Source organism: Nestor notabilis, unplaced genomic scaffold (assembly GCF_000696875.1).
Source record: "Nestor notabilis isolate BGI_N333 unplaced genomic scaffold, ASM69687v1 scaffold8953, whole genome shotgun sequence".
Classification (NCBI taxonomy): domain Eukaryota; kingdom Metazoa; phylum Chordata; class Aves; order Psittaciformes; family Psittacidae; genus Nestor; species Nestor notabilis.
In genome coordinates this window covers 19572-34545 of record NW_009923267.1, presented here as the reverse complement: position 1 = coordinate 34545, position 14974 = coordinate 19572, and the positions used below count along the sequence as shown (strand labels likewise).

At 42.5% G+C, this 14974-nt stretch overlaps 1 protein-coding gene across 1 annotated transcript in view; it reads right to left on the bottom strand.

Annotated features, from left to right (window-relative positions):
* Positions 1 to 1293: 1293 nt before the first annotated feature.
* Positions 1294 to 14974, bottom strand: part of CEP295 (centrosomal protein 295kDa) — a gene marked incomplete at its 5' end in the record, with an annotated part of 30024 nt that continues 16343 nt past the window's right edge. Inside the window, 11 exons of the mRNA XM_010012051.1 lie at positions 1294 to 1341; positions 2140 to 2239; positions 2701 to 2809; positions 3728 to 3919; positions 5233 to 5350; positions 6409 to 6582; positions 7344 to 7981; positions 9909 to 10071; positions 10307 to 10461; positions 11782 to 12006; positions 13497 to 13635. Of these exons, the coding sequence (XP_010010353.1) occupies positions 1294 to 1341; positions 2140 to 2239; positions 2701 to 2809; positions 3728 to 3919; positions 5233 to 5350; positions 6409 to 6582; positions 7344 to 7981; positions 9909 to 10071; positions 10307 to 10461; positions 11782 to 12006; positions 13497 to 13635 (2061 nt within the window). The remainder of the gene's footprint in view (positions 1342 to 2139; positions 2240 to 2700; positions 2810 to 3727; positions 3920 to 5232; positions 5351 to 6408; positions 6583 to 7343; positions 7982 to 9908; positions 10072 to 10306; positions 10462 to 11781; positions 12007 to 13496; positions 13636 to 14974) is intronic.

The following is a 14974-nucleotide window of genomic DNA, read 5'->3' as shown; positions in this document are numbered from 1 at the left end:
CCGGGGGAGTTCTGGAGTTGCCATCCCTGGAGGTATTTAACAGATATGTAGATGTGGTGCTTAGGGGCATGGTTTAGTGGTGGATTTGGCAGTGCTGGGTTAACATTTGGACTGAATGATCTGCAAGTGCTGACAGATGCTTTTCCTCTCCCAGGTCCTGGAGATGTTGCTGCAAGTCCACTACAAAGAAAGAACTGTGTGGCTGTTCCCCAGGAGAACCTCATCCAGACTGTTTATTGAATTTGACTGGAAAAGTCTTTATCAGCTGTTTTCCCCCCGTTCCCTGTCCTAAACCTTGGGAGAGAATGTGTAGAATGTTAAAGCATTTAAATAAAACTGCTGTGAGAGAGCTGCAGCCCAGGCTTGTTACCTGCTGCTATGGTGTAAGCAGATGGGGGTATATGTGAATAAATCATGGCAGCTGATCCCCAGTGTTTGCAGATAGCAAAGCACATAGGCTCAGCCTCTTCCCCTGAGAATGGAACAAGAGTATTTGTGCATGAAAACCTGAGCAGCCCTTCCAGCACCGCTACAGCCAAAATGAGGTACTGTACTGCTTATCTTTGTGTTGCAAAAAGCCTCTGCCTCTCCTCACTAGGGAATGACAAGCTGGTTTTGGCTTACGCTCTTAAATTGCTTCAGGAACTGCAGTACATGCAACTGCACCAGGGACTGAAAAGCTCAGTGAAAACAAGCCTAAAGTGTAGTTGATGGCTCATCAAGAATAAGCTCAGGCTGTTGTGTGCTGTATTTTAAACATGCAGTGAAGTGGCCCTGCTTTGTATTTGTCTTCATGATGTAGTAACTTGGCTCTGAATGGGAGCTCAGGAGCTGTGGATAGAAAGTTTATTCTCTTGCTCCTTGTGCTTTAAGATGTACCTCTTGACTGCAGGAGCTCACATGTCCTCATCTTAAAATCACACAGTGCAAAGAACAGATAAGTTCAGCTTTACAGAGGAACTCTCTTGATTCCTGAGGAGTCATCTTAAAAAGCTTTATTAGAAAATGTTTTATACATGTATATTACAATAGTTAGTATGATCTCTTTAAAATACAGATGCCCATCAAGAAAGGCTTTTCAGGGTCTGCTCAATGTCAGACAAACCATGCTTACAGCAATAGTTGGGCTGCTGCTATAGGGATGTTGGGAAAAGGTGAGGGTTTGTTGACTCACAGTCTTCCTACAGCTTAAAGCTGAGGATTTGTTAGGGCTCCACAACGAACCTGATGTAAGTGCAGTACTCAGTAGTCTCCTGGGCTGTACTAGGACAGCAGTGTTAAGTGTTCAGCCAGTCATGGTGCTTTCCCAGTCTTCTTGGCTCGTAGTTTTTCCAGCATTTTCTGCAAATAAAAGCAAACGATGATAGTACAGTAGTGCAGCTTAAGTGACAGCACTAAAACGTAACCTGGACATGAGTAACAGCAGGGCAGTGAGCCAGGCTACTGCTCCAGAACTACGGATGTTGGGGAGAAGTGTGCTTATTGCTCTTCTTTCCTGTTAATGACAGAATCTGTAAAACAATGTAAAAGGAGCACTGATGTGTTCCCCCCCAGAGAAGTTGAGGTGGTCAGTGCTAGAGGCAGGATGTGGGCCTGGAGCCCCAGGAGCAGCCTCAAGTCTGTCAGGACTACAGAGCATTTTCTTCCTTTCTAGCCATGTGAGGCTCAGCAAGGGGACGGGGAGAACCAACAGCTCAGGGCCTCTGGTTCAGTCCCTGTTGTAGAGCAGCTACAGGGAAACCCAGAGGGTCCCGCAGCCCTTGGCTCAGGTGTGCACAGCTGGGCACAATCTCCAGCCACTCAGAATAGCCAGAACAGCCAAATCCCCCAAAACTGCCTTTAATGGAAATTCAGTTGCATTTGGGCTAATAACCTCCTGTTCTTCTGCCAAATAGACTTTCTAGCCGCTGGAGGCCCTAACAGCTGCCTTTTGCTCAACCTCAAGTGACCAGAAAACCAGCCTGAGGCTGGTCACAGCACTGACAGGGAAATTCTGAACTGGGACATCCCTTAAAATCCAGGCTGGTTTGATGGTCGCTGTTTTGTATTCACACCACAGACCATGTGCAGTTACTCTGACTAGAAGCCTGGTGCAATGAGAACTAACCAGGTGGGCCGATGTTGTACAGACTGTATTACCTTTTGAAACTCTTTAGCCTTTTCTCTGTTCTTAGCATAAGTTTCTTGCCTTGTTTTTTCTTCCTTTCTCATTTTTACTTCTGCAAGTTGATTATAAAGTCTGCACAAACAGTAGGGAAAAGAATCGTTTTGTCAGAATCAAGTGGCAAAAAATCTGCAGGAGGTTCACATTTCAAGGTTTATATTGTCTCAGCTACTAGAAACCAGGAAATTCTGACTTCACTCTCCCACAATCCAGCCACATCAGATTCCTCTTTGGCTGCCCCTAACACACCCCCAATTCAGGGATGCAGTTGCTGCATGTTGCCCTTGCTTTCAGCCTTAGCAGAGTTCCACACATGAGCTGCCTCAGCAGGACAGAGTGAGCAGGTTTCTCGAGCCAGCTCTGTGAGAGGGTTTCCCAGCAGGAAAACTGGCCTGTCTCCCAGCTGCTGTTACACAGCACTGGGGCACAACTGGGAGATCACAGAGCACCCTGACTGAGCGGCCACCTTCACAACACGCAGATGAACCAGTGCTGGGGTTTAATCCAAACTTCTCCCACTTGTGTTCATGCAATACCTTGAAGTACGCTGGTGCATTTCACTTTCTTCAGACTTCCTGTCCCCTGGAGAAGACACTTTGACTTCTCTTACTTTCTTCAACTGACTGGCAACTGCACTTTTTTTCCCTAACAAAGAAAACAATCAATCAAACAGCTTAAATTTACACCTTTAGTCCAGCTAACTCAAAAGCTGAGTGGTTTTCCAAGGGTTTTAAATGACATTATAAAACAAGAAACAAGACAGCAGAATGGATCTGCTGGAGGTGGTATCTTCAGTCTCCCTCATGGGGCTGCTGCCTGCACTTCCCACCAGCTGCCTTCCAGCTCCCTGTTCACAGAGATGCATCATGGAATCAATGAAGTTGGGAAAAACCTTTAAGATCATGAAGTCCAACCTTTACCCCAGCACTGCCAAGGCCACCACTGAACCATGGCACTGAGGGCTTCATCTACATGGTTTGTGAACACTTCCAGGGATGGTGACTCCAGCACTGCCCTGGGCAGCCTGTTCCAATGCCTGGGCACTGTAATATCCAGTCTAAGCCTCCCCTGGCACAGCTTGAGGCTATTTCCTCTTGTCTTATTGCTTATTACTTTGGAAAAAGAGACCCCCACCTCTTCACTACAACCTCTTTTCAGGCATTTGTAGGGAGCTGTAAGGTCCCCCCAGACCTCCTTTTCTCCAGACTAACCCCCCCAGGTCCCTCAAACGTTCCTCATCAGACCTGTGCTCCAGACCCTTCACCAGCTCCGTTGCCCAACAGTTCCTTAACGTGGTTGTTCTTTGATAAACAACTGCAATTCGGAGAGACATGACTACAAACGTGCGGGCAGAAGGTGAAAACAGGGTAAGGACCCATAAGGGCTCCTGTGACACTGAGCAGGTGGCCAGGCAGTGGGGGAAAAGTTCCCCACGTCCCTGAGAAAACAAAGAATAGCCCAATCTGCATTAGTAAAGATGCAACAACTGTAAAATCTGTTCTTCGATGCAAAACAGCAACTGAAAGGATACCCAATGCTGCATTTGTCCCCAAATAAACCTACCAGTGATAGGAGAAGACTCCTTTTGCCTGCTAAACTTGTCAGACTTTCCTCTTCTTTCTGCTTTCTCATTTGCTCTCTCTTTATTTTTTATTCCTTCTACTCGTTTCAGGGATTTCTGGATGAAGTTCTGCTTCCGTCTTAAGAAAGATTCTTGCAGACTTCCGGGTGTAGCTGCAAACTCCAACACCATCACTGTGAGAGAAAGTGAACAGGCTGAACATTCCTCACTTCTAGCCATGAGCAGTATCACCTCTAGTAAGTCAGCATCACCTCTAGTAAGTTGTACAAGTCAATGTGTTTCTCCTAAAATGCTGAGCTTGACTACTTTGGTAAATCACACTCGGAGAATCACATTGTGAGTGCTGAGCAGCAGTTCAGGCCTATGGAATCCAATAACCATAAGTGGGTTTATCAGGACAAATACTGCATTGAAAGCATCTTCATGCCTCAAAACATACTCAAGGACCTGAGAAGTCCCTGACACACTTAAGTTCTGTCCATTCCTGTCTTTCATGTTACTGCTGTTCATCCAGGACAGAAAAATACTCCAGTGTTTTACTGATGTTCCACACTACCATCAGGATAAGAAAAACCAGACAATCTTTGGCTACAGAGCTTGGGACTAGCAGGAAATAAAAAACAAGTGACAAAATATGACAGGAAATGACAAAACACAGCAGAATTTTTCAAAATTAAGTAGTTACAACACAAAAACCCCAGTGTATTGTAGATGTTACGAACTTTCAAAGACAGCCTGGTGTAGGAAGAGATGAGTCAATACTTCCTCATCAGTAAGACATATATTAAACCTGGGGCAAATGTACTACAGACCAAGCCTGAGCAGTGAGAGGCACTTGCCTAAGTAAAAGATGCTCCACGTTTCCCAAAGGAGAGGTGTATTTTATCATAAAGACCTTCTCTATCTCAACTTCAGTGTAGTGAAGTATAATGAAGAATATATTCAGCATGCTGAATATACTTCAGTATATTAAGTATATTGTGTTCAGCTCTGGAGCCCCCAACACAAGAAGAACATGGACATGCTCAAGAGTCCAGAGGAAGCCATGAAGATGCTCTGAGGGCTGGGGCATCTCTCCCATGAAGATAGGCTGTGAGAGCTGGGCTTGTTCAGCCTGGAGAAGAGAAGGCTCCAGGGAGACCTTAGAGCAGCTCCAGTGCCTAAAGGGGGCTACAAGAAATCCAGAGAGGGGCTTTTGACAAGGACATGCAGGGATAGGACAAGGGGAATGGCTTTAACCTGAGAGAGGGGAGATTTAGATTAGATACTAGGACAAAATATTTCACTATGAGGTGCTGGCACAGGGTGCCCAGAGAAGCTGTGGCTGCCCCATCCCTGGCAGTGTTCAAGGCCAGGTTGGACACAGGGGCTTGAAGCAACCTGCTCTAGTGGAAGGTGTCCCTGACCATGGCAGGGGTTGGAACTAGATGAGCTTTAAGGTCCCTTCTAACCCAAACCACTCCATGACTCTATGACTGACACTTACCTGCAGTGTCATGTGATGGGAGGTGACGGTCACCAGGACTCTGGGCCTTGGAAGAACTGTCAGGCCTTGCAAACAGCGAATAATCTGCATCTGGAACTAGTGGTAGAAATTCTCTCTCCTGTTTCAAAAGGAATCAGTGATGGAATTGCTTAATATACACAACAAACTTGAGTGAAGCAGTAGTGCTGTACCACTAGCACAGACCCAATGCAGATAAAAGATGTACTCTTTTGCCCTGATAGCAGATGCAAGAACGCCAGAAGGGGATCCTGGTAGTGAGCATTGAAAAGCTACTTTCTAAAAATATTTTAAAACTTAAAAATAATCCATTAAAGAACCTTTGCCCACCAGATTTCATCTGCTTGTTCTTAACACAGGGCTGTGGAATTCCATCCCAATGGATATGTTTTCCTTCCCTCCTGTTCTCTCCAGGTCTCCCCACCACTCTCACTGCTCTGTCCCTTTGCCCCATTCTCAGCTAAAGGTGACACCCACCTCTCCCTTGCCCACACTTTGGTTACTTTATAAAAGACATATTTAAGCACTTTCAGGACCTGTTCTAGATGCCCCCTACAATTGAAACGTGACTTCATCTGACAGACAGAGATTACTTGGTTCTATGTTACTGCTTCAGCTCCCAAACTACTCTCATTACAAACCAGTCCCACTACAATTCACTGCCTTTGCTTTACATAAGCACAAGCATGCCACAGGCACATGAAGCATGGCAGGATGACGAGCTGACCATATTTTCCCCATAGACCTCACACTGCTGTGTGGGCCTGGTTAGCTCCATCCCCAGGGAAGGGATTTGTCCTTTTTTCCCCTGTTTAGTTTGTAGCTTTTGTCCCACCCTCACCTCTCGTTCAAGTCTTCAACTAATGGGATACAAGTTAGTCTTGCCAGCAAGATGGTTCTGTTTCTCAACAGAAGTCCTCCCAAACTCTAACTGCACTGACATGACAAGGCAGTGATTTTAAGGAATAGCCCAAATTTAAGATCTATTAGATCTGTCTGGAAAACATGGCATCAAACCAACATGATCTAAGCAATTACTTAGCACAGATAACCCTAACATTGGTTTGCAACAGTGGATTAACTGCTACAGTGGGGCCTCTCCTTATTAGGATTAAGCCTAAGTTAAAATCATAATTACATTAGATAATAAAGACTCACCTCAGTAAAACCATGAAATCCAGACTGATCCACAGCTGCTGGGCTATTCATTTTATCCTCCTTAATCTTCCCTCGGTTACTGTGTTCAGTGTCTGATTCTGCAATACTGATGTCATTTGAGCTTATCAAGGTGAGCTCAGGCTCTTCCATAATACCACAACCTGACTCAGTCTCCTGGAAAATAAATTATACAAGACATCAGTGTAACAAAAAAAGATCTAAAATCACTATTTCCAGCAATAGCACCACCTGTTATCTTGTCAGAAAGAGGAGGCTCATTCAACATGTAGAATGAAGAAAATGTGCCCCCAAGCAGGAAGTGAAATGCAGACAGAGCACTTTGCTTGAGGTTTTGACATGTGCAGACCCTGGAAACTGAGTCCAATGCAAAGTATTTTATAGACCAGTGTTAAAAAAACCCGAAACAACCCAAACAACAACTAAATCTCCCCCTCTCCTCCACTCACCTCCAGTTTAAATTACTCAGCTCTAGGGCAAACATTTTATCTTCTTTTAAACCCACATCAAAGCTGTTTCCTTAAGTTTGCTTATGCTCTGACTCTTTACCTCCTTCAGGCTTCTAAATGGGGGTAAGGGCTGATCAGTGAGGTCATTGTGCCATGCAGTGCAGATACATATGCAGCACCAACTGGTGCTAGGAGGAGATGAAGTAAGAGATGAAGCTCCCCCAACAATCATGAGACCTCCAGCTCATTCTGGGTACTGCTAATGACTTCAGTGCCATGATCTGAAAGCAGTAGTAGGGCAGAAGTCCAGAAAACACATGGGTCTTAGACTAGAACCATAAAAATCAACATTTGCCAAGCTGTCAGATATTAAAGGTCTAAAATAAGTTGGTGCAACAACACACAAAGTAAAAAGCCAACAATAAAGCCTTGCACAAATTACTGCTTTTGGCAATCTGTTCCACTCACCCAGACTGGAATACAGCTTGAGCTTCTGGGCACAGAACAAGAGTGTTTCTCATGTCTTTCTAGGAGAGAACCACGCTGATGTACAACAGCCTGTAAATGGATGTCTGAGTCTTCCAAGTTTCTTTCTCTGGGAATCCTCAAAGATTTTTGTTCCTCTGGAAAGCTTTGATCTGGCTCCTTCATACTTCTACTGCACTGAGAATCCATCTCCACAGCTTTATTTGCTTCATGTACATGAACTGATCTTTCAGGAAGCTTAACAAACTTCTTATCCAATGCCTCCACAGGTAATTTTTCAGAAGACACAGTCTCTTTTAGTAAGTGCTGAGGTAAAGCTACATCCACTGTGCCTGGTGTGGTATTTAGCTGGTAAAATTCTTGCTCTTGCACTGGATTCAGACTTTCAATTTGCAGATCCTCCACTGAACACTGGAGATCAATACGTTCCATATTTCTTGCCAGCTCTTCGTATTCTCTGGCAGATGAAATGCAGTTCTCATCGCCCCACTTGCTCATTGCAGGGGTTTGGTCAGAAGATCTCTGTAACGCAGCACTAAGGCCCCATGGCTGATCAGCGTTCTGACAGCGGTTGCTCAGAGTAGATTCTAAGGGCAGTGGGTGAAAAGATTCCTCAGATCCTGTTTTAAAAACAATGAAGAGTCAAAATTCTGGCCATCACAACAGAATTTCCACATCAGAAAGTCCCTCCCTAGGGTGGCTTTTCAGTAATGTACAACAGAAGTCTAGTAAATAGGAAGAAACATTTTGTTTAAAACCAGTCTGCTTATGTTTCTTCAAACATAACACTGTTAACATTACATAAAATGATTCCTTCACTGTTCACAAAGCAACTTAAATGCTTCCTGCTGCTTCTTAGAATATGTTTTGATGTTAGGAAACAGTTCTTCCCTGTGAGGGTGCTGAGGCGCTGGCACAGGGTGCCCAGAGAAGCTGTGGCTGCCCCATCCCTGGAAGTGTTCAAGGCCAGGTTGGACAGAGGGGCTTGGAGCAACCTGCTCTAGTGGAAGGTGTCCCTGCCCATGGCAGGGGGTTGGAACTGGATGAGCTTTAAGGTCCCTTCCAACCCAAACTACTCTGTGATTCTATGATTCTGTTTTTAGGGACAGACTTCGTAATGATGCTGCTGTAACTACATTGAAAGTCAATGGATTTTACAATTTATACTGTGTAAATGGAAGTCCTTTGAGTCCCTTTTCTGCCTCCAACAAAGTAAAACAGGAAGAAACAAAACCAAAACACCATTACTTGGGTAGAAACTCTTCAGAATAGAAGAAAACACACAAATTGGAACAATGACTGCTGTTCCTACAAGTTACAATATTACACCCTAAATTACCTTTCCCTTAGGTTCTGCACGTACAAACAGATACTATCTCTATTCCTTAATTCTACATGTATAAAAAGAATATTGTCTCTGATAACAGTTGTTCACAAGGAGTGAGGAATTGCACTGCAACATCAGCCGTCAAGAGACAATTTCCCCAGTGATGGACTTAGGTATCAACCTACCTTGAACTGACAACCCAAAAAACCTGTTGCTTATCTTATTTTCCACCCTGTTTTAAAGCACAACAGTAATTGGTTTGGGATTATAAAACCACTTAAGGGATGGGGAGATACTGCAGTTAAATTTAAAGCACAAACATTGTTTCTATAAGCAATTTAGAAATAGCATGTTTTGAAGTTCTGAATGTTCTGTTCTGAAAAGAGCTTCAGAAATATTAAGATTACTGCTAGCTGCATTTGGAATTTTATATTGGTTCTTATCTTTAGCATACATAAAGTTACCTTGAATTCAACATTAAAAAGTATTTTTCCTGTTACAAGCTGCAGTTAATGCTGCTGTAGAATCATAAACTTTTAATCTACTAAATTAATTACTACATTGTCATTTAAAAGTCATTTCCTTCCTTTCTCCCCCTCTTTATTTTGCAGATAGTTAAAGCAACTGCGTAATGAGAGCACACATCACAGCGTGCAGTACATGATGACTCCTTGTGTGACTTAAGAGTGGAGAAGGAAATGCAGTGGTTTCTTGAAGGATGCAACAGATAAAAGACAAATGAGTCAGGTGAGAGATTTTAACACATAGTCCTCAAAATTTTAATCAATTTTTGGAACTTCCTTATTTTCCTCAAACTTGAACTATGATGGATATGTATGAATAAGTTTTTGGGAAAGCACTAGAACTGACAGTTTCAGCCAGAGCTGATATTTCTTCACTAACATCATAATTACTGCACAAGTAATAAGTAACACAATATCCATTCCAGTGACTTGAATATGCAGGTCTGCTTTTGTAGTAAAGTCAACAGCTACTGAGGAAATAAAACTTCACAGTATTTAGGAGTTCTGCCCATTAAAGGTGGTGGAAAAGACAATGTGTGAGAGCAGCAGCAGAGTTAAGACGTTTCAGAGCAGGACGGACAGACAGGTGAAGAGTTCCTTCCCAGTTTCAACACAGCAAACCTACCTTGAGGGTTCTATCTACATACTGGCAACGGGCTGGTTCTGAAAGCATTGATCTGACTCTGCTGCACATACCTGGAGTAAGGTTTTCTTCAACAGACTGTTCTTCTGGTGTAATGTTGTTTGGCCTGTTTGTTTCCAGACCAGAAGGCAGACTGCTTCTTTGTATAGTCAAACTGGAGTTTCCCACTTCCAGAGATGTAGAAGTGTCTTGACTTTTAGTTGAAACTTCTGAAGTCTAGTGGCAGGAAAACAAAAATGATCTTGATTTAAGATTCATTTTCTCAGAAATATGAAAAGCTAAAGGTAGTATTTGATTTTTGGATCACATTTCTGCTACAACCAGTACTTCCTACATGTCCCCAAAAGTCACTGTTGTGTTTCTTCTAAATAGACAGTATAGGAATTACACATTTCAATCCTACAGAAATCTTAAGCTAAAGCATTTCATCCACAGAGGTTTTCTGTAGTACCTTGCTAAATTCTCTACTGTCTTGTGAAATTCTGTGTTGAGAACAGGATGATGAAGTATCAAAGTCAAGACTTGGTTCCAAAGGCTGAAAGAACTGGTGATGGAAGTTTGGAAAAAGTCTCTCCATTTCAGAAAAATCAAGTTCAGCTGTTAGAGCTGTAAGAAAAGAGGTTGTTCTAAAAACAAGCACAACACCAGCCCTCCCAACACCCCTCTCAAAAAGCCCATGGACACATCACACTTTGCTTCTACATGCAACAAGTAAAGTATATAGAATTCTGCAGGTATACAAATAAGCTTGTAGAAAACAAAATGAATCTTTACAGCGCCCAATTCTTTCACTCTGATACAACACAGGTAAAAAAAGCAGCAGCAAAGTGCTACACTGATGCAATTTGTTTTAAAATGAAAAGCTGATGTCTGAGCTTTCTGTTCAACACTTGCGAGACTGCAGCAGAAGCACTATAGGCTTCCCAGTGCAAAACCCAGGGTGAAAGAGATGGATGTTTCAAGAAAGGAAGGTTGAAGCAAATGATGTACAAAGAGAAGCTAAAAATTGAGTTTGTTCAATCTTAAGGAAAGGATTTGGGGTGTGGAGGAAAGGGCAGAGAGATCTCTGCTGTCTTCTATACCCCAAGAGACAGTATAGAGAAGATGCAGTCAGGCTCTTGAACATACTCAGTGAAAGAAGAGAGTTAATGGACACAAGATGGAACACAGGAAATTCTGGCTGGAAGGGAGGGAACAGAGAGGAGGGAGAGATAAAAGTTGGTAAAATATTGCACAGGGTGGGTAGGATCTCTGTCCCCAGAGATATTCAGAACTTGTCTGGGCAAGGCCTTAAGCAACCTCGTCTCAGCTGGCTCTGCTGTGAGCAGGAAGAATATGGACCACATAACTAGAAGTCCTTGCTGGTCTAAATTAATCTATCATTTTATGATTCCAGGTATTCAAACATCCCAGGAGGAAGCAGTTCAAATTCAAATACTAGCATTATCTTCATGATAACCAAGAAAGATGTTCTGATTTTCATGAATCGTCACATTGTTCTAGAGAGCACACAACTCCCACCTGTCTGATAATCAGTTTCATCAATTCCGTGGCCCTACATGAATAATAAAGTATTAGATATGATTGTCTCTACCTTCTTTCTGAAGGGAAAGTTGTGCCTAAACAAGTGATAGGATTGCCACAGATAACAAACAGCCGCGCCACGGGAGCAGGAAGCGGCACAGAACTAGACTATCATCAAACAGATGCTCGATCAGGCTACCTTTTGGGTTTTTCCCACCACTACACTATGTGGACATAAAGCAAAGCACAAAGAACATTGAAGTTCTCACATGTAGAATCCTTACTGACTTTAAAATGTAAGCTGAATAGAAATGCTACAGACTAACACATAACATTGAGTAAACTCCTCCTCATTCTGTATGATGAGATCGCAGCACAAAAACGCTTTACAATGGCGAATACCTTGGAAACATGTATTGTCCTCTAAGTAGGAGCTCAGGTCTCCAGTAGATTTCTGCAAGATCTGACTTTCTCTACAAGGGTACATCTCTCCTTCAGGCAGCTGAGTTTCAGATGCCCCAGACAAATTCTCTTGCCTGTGTAGCAAGGTAAAAGGCAGTGAGGGCTTCCAAGGGTGCTTCGATGTTTCTCTCGAAATCCCATCTTCTGTACTATCAGAAGACAATCCTGAAACAGAAAGCTAGATGTTCATGGGTTGCATATAAACCACTTTTACATTAAGTCACCTTAAAAGACACTGCTTAATATCATGAAATATTCCTAAGGAGCTCTGGGGTTTTGTTTCTTTAACTGTCTCCTGTCAATGCTGCCTTAAACCTTACAAGAGATTTCCACAAATTCAAGTTGATACTATCTAATTAGGTAGTAGTCATCCCAGCTTAGCACTTTTAGGCTATGTAAGACTTAGTAGGTACTGAAACAATAAAATCAGAAAAGAATTAACACTGGGGTTTTATGCTAGCTGGCATATTCTTACCTCCTATTGCATATAAATATGATGATATATAATGTGATCTTGACCGTCATTATGGCATCGTGTAGCAGTTTTATTCATGCTTAAATAGAAATTGCCTAATACCAACACAAGAAATTTGAGGGAATCAAGGCAACCAAAATGGTGTTCCTGGTTAGTGCACCCACCCTTCTTTGCCTCTGTGATTACAGAAGAATTGCTCAAAGCTCTTAGGAAAGGTCATTGTTAAACACTGAGTGTAGGGTGAAGACACAGCCAGACTTGAAGAATTCATTTGTGCACCTGAGTATGAAACCTTTGGTATTTTTCTTCCATAATTAAACAACAGAAAAAAAAAAATCCTACAAACAAATGATCTTAGGATTTGCTTTACCTTTCTTATGTCAATAAAGCCCAAATTTGTCACGTGAGTTATGAAGTTTAATACTCAAAATAACACCAGTTTAGAACATTAGGGTTAAGAGGAGCTGCTGAAATCTCAAGACTGTCAAACTGTAGTCTTTGAAAATTGATGAATAAACATGGAATAACACATACACTGTTTATAAGATCAATATAAAGCCTTAAAGAAACTCACAAGTTACTATCTAATAATTTTCAAACTCACTTCCCATGTTCACAAGTGATCATGGCAGTATATAGAGGAGCAAGTATATATGTGTTATAAAGGAATTGGTTTTAATGTTATGAAAAGCTAACAAGATGCAGAGGCAGACTGCAAGCAAAAGAGGATGTGAACACCTATTTCCCAGAAAACTAGTACAAGTCAATATGGCATTCAAACATTTTCTCAAGTTATGAAGAATTCCTACTGGCAAGCAGATATTGAAACAATTCTCTTGACAGCAAGACAACACTGACAGCTCTGTAACACTGACATGTTGATTAGGAAACTTTCATCAGTGTATCATTTGGGAATCAGGTTGTTTTGAACTTGCCACTTAAAAACTGCTTCATGAAACCCCACATATCCCTTGCCAAAGCAGATGTTGTGAAAAAATCATGAGCACATAATGGAACCTTCTAGTTAAACCCAACTGGGAGACATATTAACCATTCTTAGGTGAAGCTCCATATTAGCTTATTTCAGAAGAACTTACGCCCAGTGAGTTAGAGCCATTCTGCTGTCAAATAGAGACAAAACTTACATTTCCTTTTAGAAGAACAAAAGCCAAACGCTTACCAGGGTCAAGAGGGTTTACATCCAACACTTCATTAGTCAAAAAGCTTCCAGTGGAAATGGTTGATGATAAGTCACAGGGTATTTCTTGCATCAGTGCCTCTGAACCTAAGTTTGTGGATCCTACTTTAGAAAGTGTTTCCTAGCATGAACAAACACACCTATTACCATGAGTTCAGATGTCCACAATTAAAGCTTTTAACCAGGTATTTTATCCTGAGCTCAGTTCAAGTGTAGAAGCCCTCATGTCTTGCACAGTCAGGCAAACACAGGTTCATCATCGCTCAGTACAAACCATCCGCACCCCATGTCCCAGACACATCACTCCCCAACAGCCCCCTCCCCTCAACACACACACACACGTTCACACACACACACACACACACACACAAGGTTGTAAAGCCTCTCAGAACTACATACAAATCATAACACCTGGAAGACTGTTTTATCTTCTGGTGGTCAGATTTGGCTATTTCTCATCACAGACCTACTTCAGTAGAAGATAGTAGATCTCAGAGGGACATATGCAACACATGAGAAACTCAAAGCTTTACATGTACTTGCAATACTGAGCCTTTTGCATGCAAGAGACTGACTTAAAAATATAGTTCTAAGAGAGTAAACTAAAAATATACAAAATATCCTAGAACATTCTCTTCCTCCATTTTGAGGTAAGCTCTACAAAGTCACAAAACAGAGAACGAGGGTTAGATGTGAATCATTCTTCCCAAACTCTGAATTAAAATCTGCACTAAGAAAATAAAAGACAAAAATCTAAGAAACTCTTCCCCTACATTTTTCATTATATACTACCTTATATAAATATATTTACCATACACATACAAAACATGTACATTTAAATCTAATTGCATATATACACAGCATTTTTTAATACTGTTTTTATCTCCTGACAAAACAATGGGATCTCTGGGTGGGGAAGAGCAGGGGGTATCATTGACACTGATTTTGGCAAGGCTTTTGACACTGTCTCTCACAACACTGGATGTCACAACCTGGGTGGATGGTGAGGCTCAGAGGCCAGTGATTAATGCATTACACTCCACCTGGAGGTGGGGAACAAGCAGAGTACCACAGGGCACTGTCCTAGAACCTGTCCTCTTTGGACATGACCCAGAGAAGTACACCACGCTCCTATCAAGTCTGCAGGTAACGCTAAGCTGGGAGGACCATCTGACACACTAAATGGCAGGGATGACATCTAGAAGGACCTCACAAGGCTGGCCCTGCAGGAATGTTTTGAAGCCCAGTGAGAGCAATGCACAGTCCAGCAGCTGGGAAGGAAGAACTCCATGCACCAGGCCAAGCTGGGGAGCAGCCCTTGAAACAGGACCCAGGAGTCTTGGCAGACAGTGAGCTGAGCATAAGCCCATGGTGTGCCCTGGCAGCAAAGAGGGTAACAGCATCCTGTGCTGTATGAACAGGAACACAGTTGGTAGCAGACCCATTGCAGTCATTACCTC